A 21431-nucleotide genomic window follows, 5' to 3' on the forward strand; every position below is an offset into this window, starting at 1 on the left:
AACAGGAAGGCGGGGCTAAACGGGGCTTTCTGGGAGCGGGGCTGCTGGGCAAGCGCAGTAGCGCGCCTCGCCGCCATGGGGGCGGTGCCGTCCAGTTAGCCGCTGGTGGTGGCGGCGACTTCCCCTCCGGAAGTCAGGTCTCCGCCTCTTGCCCCCACCCCGCTAGCTCGGCTGCGGAGGCAGCGGTTGTCCCTGCCTCTCCGCCTACTCCTCCTCGGCCTACCCACCGGCCGGCGGTGTTGGCGGGGAGGGGGACAGTAGTTGTAGACGGCCGCCCCTGCCTCAGAGAAGGTGAGTTCCCGCCCCGGCAGCGGGGGCGGCCCAGGCGTTCAGCCCCTCGACCCCACGGCCCGGGAGAGGCCGGGCGGGCCCGGAGAGTACGCTCCCCTCTCCACCCGCCACGCCCGGAAACGGGCGCCGGGGCCCCCACACGGATCGCTGCCGGGGAAGCTGAGGTTGGAGCGGGAGAGAGGCGACCAGGCCGAGGCCGTGGATCTGAAGCGTCAGGGAGAGGGAAGGGGGTGATGAGGACACTCAGAGATCGAGGGGACAGAGACGAGGAGAGAAAAGGCTCCAGACGTGGAAGGGCGTAGACCTGCGCAGGGTGAAATCAACATCCTGGAAAGTAGCGACCTCACTCACACGTGGGGAGAAGTGGAGTTCGGAGTTCGGGGAGAGTAGGAAGTAAACACGCGAGCTTGAAGGTGCCGGGCCCTAGAGGAGAGAAGGGGGTGAGGCTTTTGAGGGATCACTTTGTAGAGTTTGCCCGGGTTTTTGAGGATTACGCCGTGTAAAACAAGCCTCTAAGATTTACAGCCCTATCTTGACAGTGGTCTGAGTTTTAATATGTACCTGCCCGCGTCAAAGCTAATAAAGCAGGACATCGGGGCGGCGAAAACAGCTTTTATTCAGCAACTACTGACAGTAGGAAAAGAGCTGAGCTCCATTCCGATTTGCGCAGAGGTGTCCGGGGGGGTTTAAAGAGAAAATGTAGGAATGGGGCAAGGTGGAGCTCAAGTAGAGGCAGGGACGTGCAGAATTACAAAGGGTTGGGTAGTGTCCTTGCATCAGGCGAGCTGTGTCAGTTCGCTGGCAGTTACGGAAGTGAGGATTCTGTTTTCCCACAGGGACTGGGAGACAGAGGCCCTGTCCTTCCTGATGATTACACTGCAAAGGAATGGCTTCCAGATCCTTGAGAAAGACACTCCTAAGTTGTAGGAGGTACACACATACATCTCAGAGGGACAGAGCAAGGGTTCACAATCGTAATCCCTTTTTAGTTAAGTACTGAAGAGCGGCCAGGGACCTGTCATCAGGTGTTGGCTAGAACAAACAGTAAATGTCTTTTGACAGCCCCAACTTTTTCCAGATCTGAGCTCAAAATGGGGCTGGTTCATCCGAGGGCCGTAGCCACAGGCTGCTGGAGGCCAAGTTAAAGTTTGGTCAAGCCTTTGTGCAGAAGTTTGGAAGGAGTATATCTGCCTAGAGTTTTCACCAGCACATTTTCCCTAACACATAAAGCTATTTCTTGATCATCTCAATCTAAGAGATGTTTGAGTTTCTACAATTATTGTATACCTGCAAACAAACTGCTGGTTCCAAACCCTGAGTTTAGGCTTTAAGGAAGTTTTGGAAAGGATTTTAGACGGTGGAGCTTGATCCCACTGCAGAAGATCTAGTAAAACGTTACGCCATCTTCATAATTAATTTCTAGTATTTGCAGTGTTGCCTTATGTTGCTTTTTGTCTCCAGAGAGAAAGATGGTGGAAGCCAGAACATTGTTGGATAATTTAATTTCTTTTTTCCTGAGGGACAACAGTAAATATAGTAACTTCATTAAAATAATTTTTATTTTCATCCTCTTCCACAATATACTCTATTTTTGTGTGGTATTCAGTAATCTTTTATACCTTTCACTTGGAGGAATGGCAAACAGTAAAGTATTATAAATTTCTTAAAACATTTTGTAAGAACTTTATATAAATTCCATTCACTAAAAATGGAAGTTAGAATTTCATTGCAACCAAATGATGTTCCATTAAGTCCCTTAGTGAAGACAACCTTTGGAAGACTAGATTTAGTGTCTTCAATCAGCCTGGGTTAGTATGATTGTTAGGATATTAAAAAATAAAATCTCTTGAATTTTCTGCTTTCGTACCAGATTTCCTGCCTTTCACTAACAAGTAAGCCTGAGCAGTTTATATGTGTCAAGACTACAATTCATCTTAGCTCCCATGGCCACATCACAGGAAGATTTGGAAACAGTTTCTTACGAAAAAAAAAAAAAAAATACAGCTTTCTGCCAGACTTGGTTTTTTGCAATGACTTTGAATATGTGCAATTACTAAACACTTTAAATCAGTTCACACGACGCTAGCAGTTACTTTTCTATACTGCTTCAAGGTGGTATGAGAATACTGGAATAGGAGTCTTGACTGTTAAGTTCTAATGCTAATTTCTTAACTAGCTGTATGACCCTAAGTCCCAAACTTCCTGGACTTGAGTTTTGTCATCTGTGGGGAGGGGAGTTGGACTAGCCCAACTGAGTGGTTCTCAAATCAGGGGTGCTTTTGCCCCACCCCCTCCTCAGAGGACATTTAACAGTGTTTGGAGCCTTTTTTTTTTCCCCTTGGTTTTTGCCACTGGACAAGAAAGGGCTTGGTGATTACAGGTGCTACTGGCATCTACTTGGTATAGGCCAGAGATGCCGCAAACAACCTAAAATGCACAGGCCAGCAACACAAACAACAAAAGATTATCCTACTGAAAACGTCAGTAGTGTCGAGGTTGAGGAAGTCTGCACTAACTAAACTGAGCTCCTTGACAGCTCTAAAACTGTGAACTGATTTTGCTGCTCCATACTGGTATTCTTTCCATGGCCTGGCTGTGTACTAGAACAGCAATTCATAAAACGTGAAACTTTGACCTCTAATGGCCATCAAATGACATTCAAAGACTAATGAAGTCTGTTGAGTTATGCTTGAGACCACTAGGATTTGAAAAACAAAATACAACTTGTTATCTAAAAATTACCTCTTGTCGCTTTGAGTAAATATCCTATTAACTTTTCAGTTAACTGCTACTTAACACGTAAATATTTGATATGCTGTTTAAAACACTAGTAGGAGTAGGACCCAAGGTATTTTTAGTTTAGATATTTATAAAAGCCTAACGTAATTGCCAATATAATAGTACATGAACAAGAAGAGAAAAAAAAATTTGCTTAGTACTTGGCCAGTATCTTCTTTTTTCTTAAAAGACTATATTAGGAGATTCCTCCAAAAGGTATCAAAGAATTGGCATGCTTCCAGTTATTAAAATTCCACTCTCACTTTCAAGATCCTGATACTATTAAAACTGCAGATCCATTTTCACCTATAGCTGTAACACTCTTATAAGGAGCTCCTCTGTATTGGGCTTGATAATAAACAAAGCTCAGTAAGGATTAAAAATTAGCAATCAGGGAATATATAGACGGTGTAAGATTATAAATAGGAAATTGAGAAATTAAACTCAATCACAAAAACCCAAAGAAATACCACATGACCAGACTTATATGAAAAGAAATATGCATTGCATTTATGGTCAAGGGAAAGATTTTCCAGGACACTTTGTAATTCATTCAGTCAAGTTTCTCAGATATTTTTGATAGTTAAAAATGTTACTGAGGGGCTTCCCTGGTGGCGCAGTGGTTGAGAGTCCACCTGCCGATGCAGGGGACACGGCTTCGTGCCCCCGTCCCGGAGGATCCCACATGCCGCGGAGCGGCTGGGCCCGTGAGCCATGGCCGCTGGGCCTGCGCGTCCGGAGCCTGTGCTCCGCAGCGAGAGAGGCCACAACAGTGAGGGGCCCGCGTACCACAAAAAAAAAAAAAAAAATGTTCTACTGAGTAATAATATTCCTAAGAAATCAGTAAAAACAAAACCACAGCAAACAGTTCTTGCTTATCTGCTTTTTAGGAAAAAAAATTAGACTCATTTTAAGAATGAAGAACATTTCTGAATTCTTATTGAATCATAAATCCATTTACATAGCAATTGCCAAAAATGTTCCTTTGTTTTCTTGACAGTAAGCAGAGATTCGAGTCAACTGACAGAAAATCTAGCTAACAGCCCTTCTTACAGTTATTCAGAAAACAGTTAGAGCTCCTACTATGGACCAGGTACTGTGTGTTAGGACAAGAGCATTCACAGACCCATTCACGTTTACTGATCTTTTAGGAGGACTGGCATGTATTTGGTGGCATTCTGACATAGGATGTCTGCCATGGGTCCAAGTAAAACTAATTTCACAAGCAAGAGCCTTGAGCTAGCTAGCCATAGATTACATATAATTATTGATGTTCAAAGGTTTAGTTTAAGTTAAGACATATTTTATGTTAAGCATGTAACTAGTGCCTGTAATTAATGATTTTGTTAATTTCTTTGTATTTTGTCATTGGAAATATGCCATAGTAAATCCTCAGTTACTTTTATGGTTGTAGTATTAGTGTAAAATAGCTAGAGCTTGGCAAACTCGTAGGTCACATACTAATCTCATTTCCTGAAAAGGCAAGGTTAATAACTAACACAGTTAAGAATATTCATGATGCTAACAGGTACACCCTGCATCTCTCAAAACTTCTTAAATGGGATTTGACCCTCAAAGTCAAAACAAAAAGAAATAAAACAGCATACTTTGGTTAATGGTTCCTTTGGGGTTTTTTTTGTTTTTGGCCGCACCACTCGACATGCAGAATCTTATTAGTTCCCCAACCAGGGATCGAACCTGTGCCCCCTGCAGTGGAAGCGCAGAGTCCTAACCACTGGACCACCAGGGAAGTCCCAGCATACTTTGGTTAAGATAACAGAATCAGTTACCTAGTCTCCTAAAACTTAGTGCTGTGTTCTACTTAGTCTTTCCTAAGATTATAATGGTATTAAAAGATTGCAAATCTCAAGAGCCAGGAACAAGGCAAGGATATCCATCCTTACCACTTCTTTTCAGTATTGTACTAGCGGCCCTAACCAGTATAGTCAGACAAGAAAAAGAAAAACGTTTACAGATAGGAGAGGAAGAAATCACACTGTCTTTATTTGCAGATGCTATGATCATCTATGTAGAAAACCCCAAGGAATTTTGGGAAATGCTACTAGAATAAGAAGTGAGTTTATCATAAAGGACACGAAATACAAGGTCAATATACAAATCCAATAGTATTTCTAAATGTTAGCAACAAGCAATTAGACATTGAGATTTTTTAAAAAATACTATTTACTATTGCATCAAAAACCAAAATACTTTTGGATAACTTTAACAAAGTACAGTGAATGCTACATAACATTGCTGAGAGAAAGAAGATGCAAATAGTGGGGAAAATTGTCTTTTAATGCTTCTTAGTGAACTAAGTTTAAAAGTATAGGACCATGCCATTAATTTGGTATATTTATTAAAGAGGAAGAATTTATTAAAGGGAACCTAATTACACCTAAAACTCAGCAAATTAACATTCCTAATTTTGCTCAAACATTTTTTTCTTAAGTGATTAAAGATATTTAATAAATATTTTTAAAACCTTTATGCTGTACTATGTTTTAATACCATGTCACAACACAAATCAAATAATGTGCTGTGGGCGTGAAAAATTTTAGTAAATTTTTCACTCAAATTGAGTTGATTTGCTCGTTCAACCTATTAAACCTATTGAGGCATATTAAAAACATTTCATACAATGCAAAAGTTAAATTCAGGTTTTGCTATTTCTAAAAGGGTGGTTGGAATGTAACAAATTCTCTCTGACAGGTCTAGAATTAGGAAAAGTGGAGTGGTTCTTAGTATTTTATTAAGATATGAAGCATTTTTTAGACAGTTTTGAATTACGAGTAATTCATACTCTTCGTGTGTTTCATATTTAACTCAGTAGTTCACGTGCAGTGTTTTTATTACTTTAGCTTTTGCAATGGCTTTAGCTACTAATATTGAAATAAAAAAGACCAAACCTTGTACAGCAATTGAATAACAACGTGCATAGTTTCATTTCTCCAAAATAAAAGATTCCATTTTCTTTCTCTTTCCGCTATGATATCTTTCCTGGAAGTAAATGGCATTGTGAGTGTTGGTCTATAACTAGGCTTGTGGTGTACAAATAGGAATGTCAAGTTTTCAGAATTTTGCTAGATTTTTTCCAAAAATTTTAGAAGGTACAACTGAAAAAATACTCCAGGTTAGTTTCAGAAGAGACAAACTATTTCTTGCTTGAGACCTAATACCAGCTTGTAAATAGCCTGCGTGTTTCTGCTTGACACTCCATATTCTTTTAGACATTGTATGTAGCAGACATTAACACAGGACGTAAACTGAAATCTTTATAAAGAGTTGGTTTAAAATCAGAGCAATCAGAAAAGATAATAAGGATCAAGTTGAACTTTCAGCTTTCATTAAAAAAAAAAACACCAAAAAAACAAAGTCCCTCTGAAACATGAGTTAGCTTGAAATACAAAGAATAGATAGGTATTCCTGTCAGGCACTCCTGACCTGTTTACCCATAACCTTTTCTACTTTCTGTAGTTACTAGAATAATTGGTTGGAAAAACATTTCGTTCTATCAGTTAAGTAGATGAAATCCTGAATAGCAATAAAAACAGCTCAGCTGTACAGCACTCACTATGTGCCATGCACTCTTCTAAGCACTTTACATTTACTGATTTCCTTAAGACACACAGCAACTCTGAGGTGTATGTTATATCCTGTGTTAGAGGTTGAGAAACTTGACCAAGGTCATATAACTAACAAATGCCAGAACTGACTCTAGAGTCCCTATGTCTGGCTCCTAGAAGCAGTGAGATAATTAACATAGTATGACAACCAGTAGTTCTGCATAGGTGACTCGAGCTTTGTTAGGTGGGTGATCTTTCTAGAAACAAAGCCAACACTTAAAACTCCAGTTTAACAAATTAAGGTAGAATTTTTTTTTCAAAACATTCATTATAGATCTTTAAGGTCCTCTCGTACACTTTACTGAGGTATACTTACAATAAACGACACTTATTTAAAGTGTACAGTTCAATGAGTTTTTGACAGGTGTATACTCCCATGAAACCACCTTCATAAACAAAATGCCGAATGTTTCCACCAACCCCAGCAGCTTCCTCCTGCCCCTTTACAGTCCATCCCTCCCTCCGCCCCTGTCCCTGGCAACCACTAATCTGCTTTCTATCACTATAGATTAGTTTGCATTTCTAGAACTTTTTATAAGTAGACTCATAGTAGGTACTCTTTTGTGTCTTACTCAACATGATGATTTTGTGATTCATCCATGTTGTATGTCTTGCTATTTCGTTCATTTTTACAGCTGAATAATTCTGTTGTATGGATATACCACATTTTGTTTACCCATTCCCTTGTTGATAGACATTAGGGTTGTTTCAGTTTTGGGCTATTACAAATAAAGCTGCTGTGAATATTCATGTACAGGTCTTTGCATGGACATATGTTTTCAGTTCTCTTGGGCAAATACATATGAGTGAAATGACCGGATCATATAGTAGGTATTTAACTTTCAAAGAAATTGTCAGATTGTAAAGTTGTACCATTTTAAATTCTAACTAGTAGTGTATGGGAGTTCCAGTTGTTCAGCGTCCTTACCAACACTTGGTATTTTCAGTCCTTTTAATTTAGTCCTTCTGATGATGGTGTAGTATTATCTTCTGGTTTTAATTCGCATTTACTTGGCTGTTTCTTTATTTTTTCTGAAATGTCTGTTCAAATTGTTTGCCCATTTTAACTGAGTTTGTCTTATTATTGAGTCATAGAGTTCTTTATTTATTCTAGATATAAGTCCTTTGTCTGATGTATGAAATAAGAATGCGTTCCACCATTTTGTGGCTAACTTTTCATTTTTTTAAATGGAGAGCTGTGTAAAGCCCTGGAGATCAGAAAATATTTCAGGTTTTGTAAAAGCGGAGAAGTGGATTCCAGACGTGGAGAAGTTTTACATCAGTTGGAAAGGCAGCCAAGCATATCAGTTAATAACAGATTCTGGAGCCAGACTGCTCCTGTCATTTATTAACTGCAATCACAGACATGTTCCTCAACTTTTCTATGCCTCAGTTTCCTCATCTATTAACTATGAATCATAACAGTACTTAGCCCATAGGCTTCTTAGGAGGATAAAATTAGTTACTATTCTTAAGTGCTGAAATAGTACCTGGTACATGGTAAGGGCAATGCTGGGTAAGTGTTACAGAACAAATTATTAATAGGTGACTTGTAAATGTAATACTTTGAAGTGACCATAAAAGGCAGTTTCAGGTTTACTAAAAGTACAAGTGATGCCATGCCTTATTTTCTTTTGTGAACCATCTGGTAGATCAGAGGAATGTTGTGGGATCATATTCTTCAGTGAGGACACTCAGTTTTCCGTGAGATTTTGGGGTATCCAGCAGTGTGCCAGGAGGTACTTGAAGTTTAAATGGCACATTTTATTTAAAGATTAAGTTAAAACTTTTACATAAACTGGATGTTTTAAGACTAGAATTCAAGAAGTTCATGAGGTTTTAAGGTTAATCATGAAACTTGAAATACATCTTTCTGTGATTGATCTCTAGGCTGTATACTCCCTAGACCTCCAGGCAATAAGAGTTCACTTGTCTGACTGTATAGAATGCTTTGGTCAAAATGGTTGAGATTGAGAACGATTGCTGTAGAAAGAATAGTTACAATTTAGGAAGACATGTCATGTATTTTTCAAATATTAATAAAATGGAAAAATAAGACATTTATATAGTACAAATAGATTTGAATAATCAGACTCATAAGAAGGAAGATGGTGGGGAGCGCCGTGGAGAAGCATAGAGTGTTCACATAAAGATGCTGAATTTAATTTTGGAATAAACTCAGATTCTATGAAATTCTTAATGTCTTTCTTATTGGGAATGAATAGAGCAATCCTAGATGAAGGAAAGAGGTGAATGCTTTGTAGCATGCCATAGGTGTTATCTTACTGTCTTCCTACTTAAAGTTTTCGCCAGTAACATGGATGAACACATAGACTGAATGCATATAAAAACTATGTGTGGCAAAAGTAGCAAATGTCAAGATTAAAACAATTTGAATTTTAAAGATTGTCAGAGGTTTAGGTGGCCTAAACCCATTACAAGATGAAGTGTAAAGTCCTGCATTTAGAGAAATTAGTCAATTACATTAAGTACCAGATGGGAGAAGACAGCCAATGTGGGGAGAGAGATGCTACCTCTGGGATTTTAGCGATTACAGAGGTCAGTAGAAGTCAGTAACAAGTCTGCTGTAAGACACGAAGTACTAAGGCTGGATGCCCCAGATCATTTCCATAAAGTCCAGAGTTCTACTGGTGCCCTAATAACTTCTCCTTCAGAATGGTATTTTCTGGACTAAAAAATATATTACCATAGTAAATATCAGAGGCTTACTAGATGTTTTTATACTAAAATTGTCATTCTAATAAGCAAAAAGCCAGTACGTTAGCCTTGTAAGCACTTAGGAAATTAAGGTTTGAGATGGTATATGAAATGATATTCAGTTGAAGATTGAAAATATTACCCTAAATGTCTTACCTCCCTTTATTTTATTCATAGATACCACGTTGAATGAGCAAAGACTGAACTTTTTACAGATACCTTTTGTAAAAGGCTTGTAAGGAATAGTGCCATAATTTGAATTGCAGTGGATTTCACATTATGAGGTAGGTTGAAAATAAAGGGCTTCCAAATTGTTAGTATTTTTTATACTGAAGCTGGTACTTTGACTTGAAAGCAAGCAAAACTCTTAAAACTGTTAATTCAGATCAGATATATTAAAACTCATGAGTGCTATCTTCAAATTCAGAGGTGTAAACTTTGGATCACTTTCTCTAAAATAAACAATATTATTTATTTTTCAAGGGTAAAATACATACTCAAAAAGTTAGCTTTACTTTCAGATTTACAGGGAGCAAAATAAGAAATTGAAGATGCATTTTATGCGTTTTCAGATGATTGATCTATGTTGATGTAATTCTAAACTTTGAATTATTTAATTGTTATAACAAGATTGTGTTTGGTTTCAGGTAAATGGGAGTGGAGTATTGGACAAAAAATAGATTTTTAAATCTCTGCATCATGGTTTTTAGCTCAGTTGTTGCACCGTGTCACTATTTGGGGAAAGTTCATGCTAAGAAACTGAAGCAATTAATGGGTGAATATGATCAAATTTCTCCACCAAGTTCTCAACCTGATAAGGGTAAGGTTCCATTCACCTCTTCATTGATCTCTGCACCATCTGTGATCTTTTGGGATTGGATTCTTTCACTCTGCATGTCTTCAAGGTTCATCCACGTTGTACTATTTATTAGTATTTCATTCCTTTTTATTGCTGAATAATATTCCATTGTGTGAATTGCCACATTTTATTTATCCATTCATCAGTTGATGATCACTGAGTCATTTCTGCCTTTAGCTGTTAGGAATAGTGCTGCTGTGTACATTTTTGTACAACTTTTTGTGTGGACATAGATTTTCAGTCCTCTTGCGTTGAAACCTAAGAGTGAAATTGCTGGGGTTACGTGGTAACTCTATGTTTGACACTTTGAGGAACTGCCAAACTGTTTTCCAAAGTAGCTGCACATTTTATATTCGCACCAAGAATGAATGAAGTTTCCAGTTTTTCCTCCTTTTTGTCAACACTTATTATTATGTCTTTTTTTGTCTTTTTTTATACAGCAGGTTCTTATGAGTTATCCATTTTATACATATTAGTGTATATATGTCAATCCCAATCTCCCAGTTCATCACACCACCACCCCACCACCACTTTCCCCCCCTTGGTGTCCATACCTTTGTTCTCTACATCTGTGTTTCTATTTCTGCCCTGAAAACAGGTTCATCTGTACCATTTTTCTAGGTTCCACATATATGCGTTAATATGTGATATTTGTTTTTCTCTTTCTGACTTACTTCACTCTGTATGACAGTCTCTAGATCCATCCATGTCTCTGCAAATGACCCAATTTAGTTCCTTTTTATGGCTGAGTAGTACTCCATTGTATATATATACCACATTTTCTTTATCCATTCGTCTGTCGATGGGCATTTAGGTTGCTTCCATGACGTGGCTATTGTAAATAGTGCTGCAGTGAACATTGGGGTGCATGTGTCTTTTTGAATTACAGTTTTCTGTGGGTATATGCCCAGTAGTGGGATTGTTGGGTCATATGGTAATTCTATTTTTAGTTTGTTTTTTTTTTTGCGGTACGCGGACCTCTCACTATTGTGGCCTCTCCCATTGCGGAGCAACAGGCTCCGTATGCACAGGCTCAGCGTCCATGGCTCACGGGCCTAGCCGCTCCACAGCATGTGGGATCTTCCCAGACCAGGGCACGAACCTGTATCCCCTGCATCGGCAGGTGGACTCTCAACCACTGCGCCACCAGGGAAGCCCTATTTTTAGTTTTTTAAGGAACCTCCATACTGTTCTCCATAGTGGCTGTATCAATTTGCATTCCCACCAATAGTGCAAGAGGGTTCCCTTTTCTCCACACCCTCTCCAGCATTTGTTGTTTGTAGATGTTCTTATGATGCCCATTCTAACTGGTGTGAGGTGATACCTCATTGTGGTTTTGATTTGCATTTCTCTAATAATTAGTGATGTTGAGCATCCTTTCATGTGTTTGTTGGCCATCTGTATGTCTTCTTTGGAGAAATGTCTATTTAGGTCTTCTGCCCATTTTTGGATTGGGTTGTTTGTTTGTTTTTTTTGAGCTGTTTATATATTTTGGAGATTAATCCTTTGTCCGTTGATTCGTTGGCAAATATTTTCTCCCATTCCGAGGGTTGTCTTTTCATCTTGTTTGTAGTTTCCTTTGCTTTGCAAAAGCTTTTAAGTTTCATTAGGTCCCATTTGTTTATTTTTGTTTTTATTTCCATTACTCTAGGAGGTGGATCAAAAAAGATCCTGCTGTGATTTATGTCAAAGAGTGTTCTTCCTATGTTTTCCTCTAAGAGTTTTATAGTGTCTGGTCTTACATTTAGGTCTCTAATCCATTTTTAGTTTATTTTTATTTATGGTGTTAGGGAGTGTTCTAATCTCATTCTTTTACATGTAACTAGCTGTCCAGTTTTCCCAGCATCACTTATTGAAGAGACTGTCTTTTCTCCATTGTATATCCTTGCCTCCTTTGTCATAGATTAGTTGACCATAGGTGCGTGGGTTTATCTCTGGGCTTTCTATCTTGTTCCATTGATCTATATTTCTGTTTTTGTGACAGTACCATATTGTCTTGATTACTGTAGCTTTGTAGTATAGTCTGAAGTCAGGGAGTCTGATTCTTCCAGCTCCATTTTTTTCCCTCAAGACTGCTTTAGCTATTCAGGATCTTTTGTGTCTCCATACAAATTTTAAGATTTTTTGTTCTAGTTATGTAAAAAGTGCCTTTGGTAATTTGATAGGGATTGCATTGAACCTGTAGATTGCTTTGGGAGTATAGTCATTTTCACAATATTGATTCTTCCCATCCAAGAACATGGTATATCTCTCCATCTGTTGGTATCGTCTTTAATTTCTTTCATCAGTGTCTTATACTTTTCTGCATACAGGCCTTTTGTCTACCTAGGAAGGTTTATTCCTAGGTATTTTATTCTTTTTGTTGCAGTGGTAAATGGGAGTGTTTCCTTAATTTCTCTTTCTGATCTTTTGTTGTTAGTGTATAGGAATGCAAGAGATTTCTGTGCATTAATTTTGTATCCTGCAACTTTACCAAATTCATTGATTAGCTCTAGTAGTTTTCTGGTGGCATCTTTAGGATGCTCTATGTGTAGTGTCATGTCATCTGCAGGCAGTGACAGTTTTACTTCTTCTTTTGCAATTTGTATTCCTTTTATTTCTTTTTCTTCTCTGATTGCCATGGCTAGGACCTGCAAAGCTATATTGAATAATAGTGGCGAGAGTGGACATCCTTGTCTTGTTTCTGATCTTAGAGGAAATGCTTTTAGTTTTTCACCATTGAGAATGATGTTGCTGTGGGTTTGTCATATATGGCCTGTATTATGTTGAGGTAGGTTCCCTCTATGCCCACTCTCTGGAGAGTTTTTATCATAAATGGGTGTTGAATTTTGTCAAAAGCTTTTTCTGATCTATTGAGATGATCGTATGGTTTTTCTTCTTCAATTTGTTAATATGGTGTATCACACGGATTGATTTGCATATATTGAAGAATCCTTGCATCCCTGGGATAAATCCCACTTGATCACGGTGTATGATCCTTTTAATGTGTTGTTGGATTCCATTTGCTAGTATTTTGTTGAGGATTTTTGCATCTATATTCATCAGTGATATTAGTCTGTAATTTTCTTTTTTTGTAGTATCTTTGTCTGGTTTTGGTATCAGGGTGATGGTAGCCTTATAGAATGAATTTGGGAGTTTTCCTTCCTCTACAGTTTCACCTGTGAAGCCATCTGGTCCTGGACTTTTGTTTGTTGGAAGATTTTTAATCACAGGTTCAATTTCATTACTTGTGATTGGTCTGTTCATATTTTCTATTTCTTCCTGGTCAGTTTTAGAAGGTTATACCTATGTGTCTATACCTTTCCAAGGATGTGTCTATTTCTTCCAGGTTGTCCATTTTATTGGCATAGAGTTGCTTGTAGTAGTCTCTTAGGATGCTTTGTATTTCTGCAGTGTTTGTTGTAACTTCTCCTTTTTCATTTCTAATTTCATTGATTTGAGTCCTCTCCCTCTTTTTCTTGATGAGTCTGGCTAATGGTTTATCATTTTGTTTATCTTCTCAAAGAACCACCTTTTAGTTTTATTGATCTTTGCTATTGTTTTCTTTGTTTCTATTTCATTTATTTCTGCTCTGATCTTTATGATTTCTTTCCTTCTACTAACTTCGGTTTTTGTTTGTTCTTCTTTCTCTAGTTCCTTTAGGTGTAAGTTTAGATTGTTTGTTTGAGATTTTTATTGTTTCTTGAGGTAAGCTTATATTGCTATAAACTTCCCTCTTAGAACTGCTTTTGCTGCATCCCATAGGTTTTGGATCGTCATGTTTTCATTGTCATTTGTCTCTAGGTATTTTTTGATTTCCTCTTTGATTTCTTCAGTGATCTCTTGGTTATTTAGTAACGTATTGTTTAGCCTCCATGTGTTTGTTTTTTTACATTTTTTCCCCTGTAATTGATTTCTAATCTCATAGCGTTGTGGTCAGAAAAGATGCTTGATATGATTTCAATTTTCTTAAATTTACTGAGGCTTGATTTGTGACCCAAGATGTGATCTATCCTAGAGAATGATCTATGAGCACTTGAGAAGAAAGTGTAATCTGCTGTTTTTGGATGGAATGTCCTATAAATATCAGTTAAATCTATCTGGTCTATTGTGTTATTTAAAGCTTGTGTTTCCTTATGAATTTTCTGTTTGGATGATCTGTCCATTGATGTAAGTGAGGGGTTAAAGTCCCCCATTATTATTGTGTTACTGTCAATTTCCTCTTTTATAGCTGTTAGTGGTTGCCTTATGTATTGAGGTGCTCCTATGTTGGGTCTATATATATTTATAATTGTTATATCTTCTTCTTGGATGATGCCTTGATCATTATGTAGTGTCCTTCCTTGTGTCTTGTAACATTCTTTATTTTAAAGTCTCTTTTATATGACATGAGTATTGCTACTCCAGCTTTCTTTTGATTTCCATTTGCATGGAATATCTTTTTCCATCCCCTCACTTTCAGTCTGTATGTGTCCCTAGGTCTGAAGTGGGTCTCTTGTAGACAGCATATATATGGGTCTTGTTTTTGTATCCATTCAGCCAGTCTGTGTCTTTTCGTTGGTGTATTTAATCCATTCACATTTAAGGTAATTATTGATATGTATGTTCCTATTACCGTTTTCTTAATTGTTTTGGGTTTGTTTTTGTAGGTCATTTTCTTCTCTTGTGTTTCCCACTTAGAGAAGTTCCTTTAGCATTTGTTGTAAGCTGGTTTGGTGGTGCTGAATTCTCTTAGCTTTTGCTTGTCTGTAAAGCTTTTGATTTCTCCATCAAATCTGAGTGAGATCCTTGCCAGGTAGAGTAATCTTGGTTGTAGGTTCTTCCCTTTCATCACTTTAAGTATATCTTGCCACTTCCTTCTGGCTTGTAGAGTTTCTGCTGAGAAATCAGCTGTTAACCTTATGGGAGTTCCCTTGTATGTTATTTGTCATTTTTCCCTTGTTGCTTTCAATAATTTTTCTTTGTCTTTAATTTTTGTCAATTTGATTACTATGTGTCTCAACGTGTTTCTCCTTGGGTTTATCCTGCCTGGGACTCTCTGTGCTTCCTGGACTTGGGTGGCTGTTTCCTTTCCCATGTTAGGGAAGTTTTTGACTATAATCTCTTCAAATATTTTCTTGGGTCCTTTCTCTCTCTCTTCTCCTTCTGGGACCCCTATAATGCGAATGTTGGTGAGTTTAATGTTGTCCCAGAGGTCCCTTAGGCTGTCTTCATTTCTTTGCATTCTTTTTTCTTTATTCTATTCCGTGGCAGTGAATTCCACCATTCTGTCTTCCAGGTAGGTCACTTATCCGTTCTTCTGCCTCAGTTATTCTGCTATTGATTCCTTCTAGTGTATTTTTCATTTCAGTTATTGTATTGTTCATCTCTGTTTGTTTGTTCTTTAATTCTTCTAGGTGTTTGTTCTTTAATTCTTCTAGGTCTTTGTTAAACATTTCTTGCATCTTCTCAATCTTTGCCTCCATTCTTTTTCCAAGATCCTGGATCATCTTCACTATCATTATTCTGAATTCTTTTTCTGGAAGGTTGCCTATCTCCACTTCATTTAGTTGTTTTTCTGGGGTTTTACCTTGTTCCTTCATCTGGTACAATGTCCTCTGTCTTTTCATTTTGTCTATCTTTCTGTGAATGTGATTTTCCTTCCGCAGGCTGCAGAATCATAGTTTTTCTTGCTTCTGCTGTCTGCCCTCTGGTGGATGAGGCTATAAGCTTATAGGATAGATCATTGCTACAGGGGCTCTTCCTTGATCTGTGTCTCAACAAGTGGCACCTCTCTGTCTTTTTGATTATAGCCAGCCTAGCGGCTATGAGGTGAAATCTTTTTATTATAAAACATATTTAAACATATAAGGAGAGAAAGCAGTATTATGAACGCTCATGCACCCACCATCCAGTTTTAACAAGTATCAACATCTTTTTAATCTTATTAGTGACTTTTAACAGTTTTATTGAGGTATAGTTGACATACAGTAAACTGTATGTATTCCAGGTATACAATTTGATAGGTCTTGAGAGGTGTATATACCTATGAGATGATCACCACAATTAAGATAGTAAACATATCCATACCCACAAAAGTGCCATTTACAATCACTCCCTCCTACTTTTTCCTGCCTCATCCCCAAGCAACCACTGTGTTACTACAGGTTAGTTTCCATTTTCAAGAGCTTTATATATATGGAATAATATAGTATGTACTCTTTTGTCAGGCTTCTTTCATTCAGCATGATGATTTTGAGATTCATCTATTTCAAGTGTATCAATAACCTATTCCTTTTTATCATTGATTCCATTCTATAGAGATACCACTATTTGATTTATGCATTCACCTGTTGATCAATATTTGGGTTTTTTTTTTTTTTTCCTTTCCAGGGCTATTACAAATAACACTGCTATGAACATTCATGTATAAGTCTTTATGTGGACATATACTTCCTTTTCTTTTGGATAAATATCTAGGAGTGGAATAACTGGATCGTATGTGAGGTGTATGTTTAACTTCCTCAGAAACTACCAGACTGTCTTCCAAGTAGTTGTATCATTTTACATCCCTACCAGCAATGTATGAGAATTCCAGTTGTTGCACATCCTCACCAGTCTCTTTAATTTCAGTCTTTCTAGTGAGTGTGAAGTAGTACCTTTTTGTGCTTTTAATTGACATTTACTTGATGACGAATGACACTGAGCATCTTTCATTTGTTTATTGTCCATTTGTATATATTCTTTTCTGAAGTGTCTGTTCAAATTTTTTTACCCATATTTAATCAATTATTTGTTACATTATTTTGCTCTAGTCAGAATTTTTATACTGTTTGAGTAGAATAAGGGCTGAATTTTCTGGCTCACCAAATTAGGCTTCATTTAGATTTTCTTTTTAATCTCAAATTGCCAGTAAAGCTAGCTGATCACTAGTGACTCTAGATTTTGCTCTCAGACTTGTTCTGTTAATGGACAGAAATGTGTGATTCTACATGGGTTATGCTGCCTCCTAATTTTTGGAAATAAAGTACAACACAAAAATATCTAGCGCATTATCATCTCATAGTGAGTACCTTTTCTGCTAGATTTGTAACGCAGGATTTGAGGTGGGTGGAGAGAAAGAGAAATAGTAGTTGTACTGCCCCCACCTGCCAAAAGAAATTTAAACAAGCAAACAAAGACTAGCATTATCTGATTTAAATTTCTTTTGAAACTTTTCTCTACATATAAATCCTAGCCCCTCTCAGCTGTCACCTCCATTTCCTTCCTTACCCCTCCCACCAGTGCTTTAATAGAGAACAAACCAGAAGGCATTCTAGAATGCTTTTTTCACCAATCAGAAGTAATGGAATGAAATCCAAGACCCTGTTTGGAAGATACGGAACTCTTGTCCCTCGTCTTTCCTCATGCCCTGTACCTACGATTAGTTTTGTCTCATAGCTGAATTTCTAATTTCCAGCATTCCCAAACCATTTTACAAACATCCTTTTATTATTAAGTCTTAAAATACTCTAGTCAGGTGAGTATATGTGTTCATTTTATTTTGTGTGAGTAAACAGAAGATTTTTAAAGATCAAATTACTTCTCTATGGTTTATTTCTTTTCTTAGACAACAGTATACAAAAAATTGACTATTCTGAACTTTAGAAATTGTTTGAACATTCAGATCAGGACAGTCACCATGGATGTGTAAGTTGTTGTATCCCTAATTCCTTACGTTTTTAGCCCTACAAAAGAATTCTATATGTCAGCTCCTTTCTACCCTCTTCATCCCACTTCTGAGAAAGATAAAATTATTTGTGAGTGGCCTAGGCAGTATTTGACCTTTCTGATGCTCCTTTTTGGCATTTAATGTCATGATGTTTAACTTTCATGCCAAAGTAGTTTTAATTTGTTTGGGCTTCTTTATTTTGTTTTTTGAGACTCTTTTCAAGAGTAAAGGAAATATTCAGCATAAAATAATATAGTAAGAAGAATTTTCTCCCATCTTCTCTACAGAGAATCCCTTGTCAACCTAATGAATCGTTCAAAGAAGACATCTGACTCTTTTCAAGATGAACTTGAAGATTATATCAAAGTGCAGAAAGCCAGAGGCTTAGAGCCAAAGACTTGTTTCAGAAAGATGAGAGAGGATTATTTGGAAACCTGTGGATACAAAGAAGAGGTTGATTCTAGACCCAGGGGTAGAATGTTTGATCAAAGACTCCCTTATGAACCCATCCAGACCTACCGAAGACCATGCAATATCTCACAAGCAGTGGAGAAGCAGTTACCTCTGTGGCTACCAGCTCATGACAGCAGGCTGAGACTAGACTCCCTGAGCAACTGTCAATTCACCAGGGACTGTTTCTCAGGAAAACCAGTAGCCCTGAACTTTAGTCAACAAGAGTATAACTGTAGCTCATACAGTGTAGAATCTGGAGTTTACAGGCACCTCTCCTTAGAAAACAGTACCAGTGCCCATCAAGCTAGTTATAAACAGATACATCAGAAGAGAAAAAGGCACCCAGAGGAAGGCCAGGAAAAGCCAGAAGAGGAGCGGCCCAAGCATAAGAGGAAGAAAGCTTATGAGGAAATAGATTTAGACAAACACAAGAGCGTCCAAAGAAACAAAACAGAGGCGGAAACAGTCAGAGTCAGTACAGAAAAGCCTAAGAACCAAAAGGAGAAAAAAAGCCGAGATGTAGCCTCTAAGAAAGAGAAACGTAAGCGTAGAAAAGAGAAAAAGGAACAAGGGAAAGAAAGGACAGAAGAGGAGATGCTTTGGGACCAGTCTATCCTTGGATTTTGAAGCTCTTGCATTGGTTCTCCTGAGGTTAAACTGAAAAAATAGTTGAGGAGCTTGGTTTTACGTTGTCCACGTTCATATCGCTCTTTTCATGTGAACAGGTACAGAGCCTAAGTGAACAGAGAACATTTAATGTACTTGCTCTCCAACATGGAAATTACTTTTCTTCTCTTCTAAAATCATTACTACATTTTTCTTATGCGTAATGTAATTTCCCTTAATGAGGGTGGCTCTGCTTTTATTCATCAAATTGCTATGACGGTGGAAGTATTTTTCCCTTGGGAGGTCATTTATTTTAAATTGGAGGATTAATAGGCTTTACAGAATCTATTTCTTGATTGGCTTTTAGTTTGGGGTGGGTGTTTTTATATATCTGTGAAGCAGTTTAGATTGATTTTTTTTTCCCTTCGCTAGATCTAACTTGCAGTATATTTTCTAGATTGGAAAGTGGAAAATGACATACATTATAATAAGCTTAAGTTACATACAGTTTTAAACGTTTCAAGAAGTCTTGATACAAAATCAGTTTATATTCTGGAAATGTTTATAATATAATAAAGTTCTAATTTCTACAATTTTTTTTGTTTTCTGATTTCTGCATTTTTGAGCACACAGTGATGTGTTCCTATTCAACAAAGATGTTCTTCTGGAAGAGCAATAACTGAGCATATATAAACCCACTTTTTAGGGCAGAAACCTGAACGACCACAATTTTTCCAAATAGTTGAAATTGGGGAATTTATAAGAAAATGCCATTAGAGGGACTTCCCTGGCAGTCCCGTGGTTAAGAATCCGAGCTTCCACTGCAGGGGGACAGGTTCCAACCCTAGTCAGGGAACTAAGATCCCCCATGGTGTGTGATGTGGCAAAAAAAAAAAAAAAAAAAAAAGCCATTGGAATATTCTTTCCTGACCAGTGTTTTCATTCTGATAATCCACTTTTTTACGATAAGCAGATCAAGTCTTTGAGCACTGCTATTTTGTTGTAGAAAGAGTGGTGACCTGGGAATCTGAATCCCAGGATTCTAGACTCAACTATGCCATCAAGTTGTTATGTGACTTTGGGGAATTCACTTTATTTTCCTCATTATCAAATATACCTAGAAGGACTGGCCTCTAAAATGCTTTGGATAACAACAAGATGCTGTGATATGAAAACTCTCTTTGCATTCTACAATGTTGTGCTTACATGTTTATTGTAATATTAACTTTAAAATTACTTTGCTTAAATTATTTTTAATCATATATATTCCCTTCCCCTACTCAACTCTCTGCATGTAACCAGTCTCACCACCCTTGCTAGGCTGCTGCCTTACTCAGCTCTGACACCTCTCTGGGTCCCCACCTTGCCTAGCTTCCTACCTCAGTGGGTCCCAAATAGCAAAGAAGAAAGGAAGGAGGGCTCCCCCGGTGGCGCAGTGGTTAAGAATCCGCCTGCAAATGCAGGGGACATGGGTTCAAGCCCTGGTCCAGGAAGATCCCACATGCCACAGAGCAACTAAGCCCGTGCGCCGCAACTACTGAGCCTGCACTCTAGAGCCCATGAGCCACAACTACTGAGCCCGCATGCCACAACTACTGAGACTGCGTGCCACAACTACTGAAGCCTGCGCGCCTAGAGCCCGTGCTCTGCAACAAGAGAAGCCACCACAATGAGAAGCCCGCGCACTGCAACGAAGAGTAGCCCCTGCTCACCACAACTAGAGAAAGCCCGCACGCGGCAACAAAGACCCAACGCAGCCAATAAATAAATAAAAATAAATAAATAAAATACATTTAAAAAAAAAAGAAGGAAGGGGAGGAGGGAGAGAGGGTAGGTGACCCATTTTATTTTACACTAATGACCACAAACCTCCAACCCATCAGGTTTCCCTAGTAAATTTCCCATCCTCAGAGATGTCTTATATTTTCCCCTCTCTCCTCAAACCTTCCCCTCCCTGGTACCTGCCATACAGGGCCCCCTTTCTCTCAGCTGATGACCTCACCTCACACTCCAATAAAAAAAACAAAAGCCTTCAGGGGGGGACTTATTCATTGTCCTACCACTGGATCTATAAACTTCCCTCAAGTATTCTGTTCTCTGTCTTCTCTACAATAATAGTGTCCCTGCTCTTAATAAAGACAAATCCCTCCCCTCATGCACTGAATCCTACACCCTTTTACCTTTTCAAGGACTTCATCTCTCTCCTGCACCTTGAATCTCTCCTCTACTGGATTATTCCTTTATATGCAAACAAGCTTCTGTTTCCCCTCTTCAAAAAACAAAGCAAACAAACAAAAACAAAACTCCCTTGACACCCTACATCCTCTTTCAGCTATCTCCTTTCTCTTTTGCATCAAACTTGTCTACAACAGCTGTCTATACTGACACCTCTCATTCTCACCTCCACCTATTCTAGTTTCTGTTCCTACCA

The 21431-nt window shown here is 38.2% G+C and overlaps 1 protein-coding gene across 2 annotated transcripts; it reads left to right on the forward strand.

Moving 5' to 3' along the window:
* Window positions 1-129: 129 nt before the first annotated feature.
* Window positions 130-20378, forward strand: KRCC1 (lysine rich coiled-coil 1). 2 transcript variants are annotated; one of them, XM_079940476.1, is made up of 4 exons: window positions 135-291; window positions 9591-9697; window positions 10061-10233; window positions 18229-20375. In XM_079940476.1, the coding sequence occupies exon 4, from the start codon at window positions 18248-18250 to the stop codon at window positions 19019-19021; it is 774 nt and encodes a 257-aa protein (XP_079796602.1). In that variant the 5' UTR covers window positions 135-291; window positions 9591-9697; window positions 10061-10233; window positions 18229-18247; the 3' UTR covers window positions 19022-20375. The 2 variants fall into 2 exon arrangements, with proteins under 2 accessions (XP_079796601.1, XP_079796602.1); XM_079940475.1 differs by lacking the exon at window positions 10061-10233 and having other exon boundaries at window positions 130-291; window positions 18229-20378.
* The last annotated feature ends 1053 nt before the right edge of the window (window positions 20379-21431 follow it).

The sequence above is a fragment of the Stenella coeruleoalba genome (genome assembly GCF_951394435.1).
Source record: "Stenella coeruleoalba genome assembly, chromosome: 13".
NCBI classification, from domain to species: domain Eukaryota; kingdom Metazoa; phylum Chordata; class Mammalia; order Artiodactyla; family Delphinidae; genus Stenella; species Stenella coeruleoalba.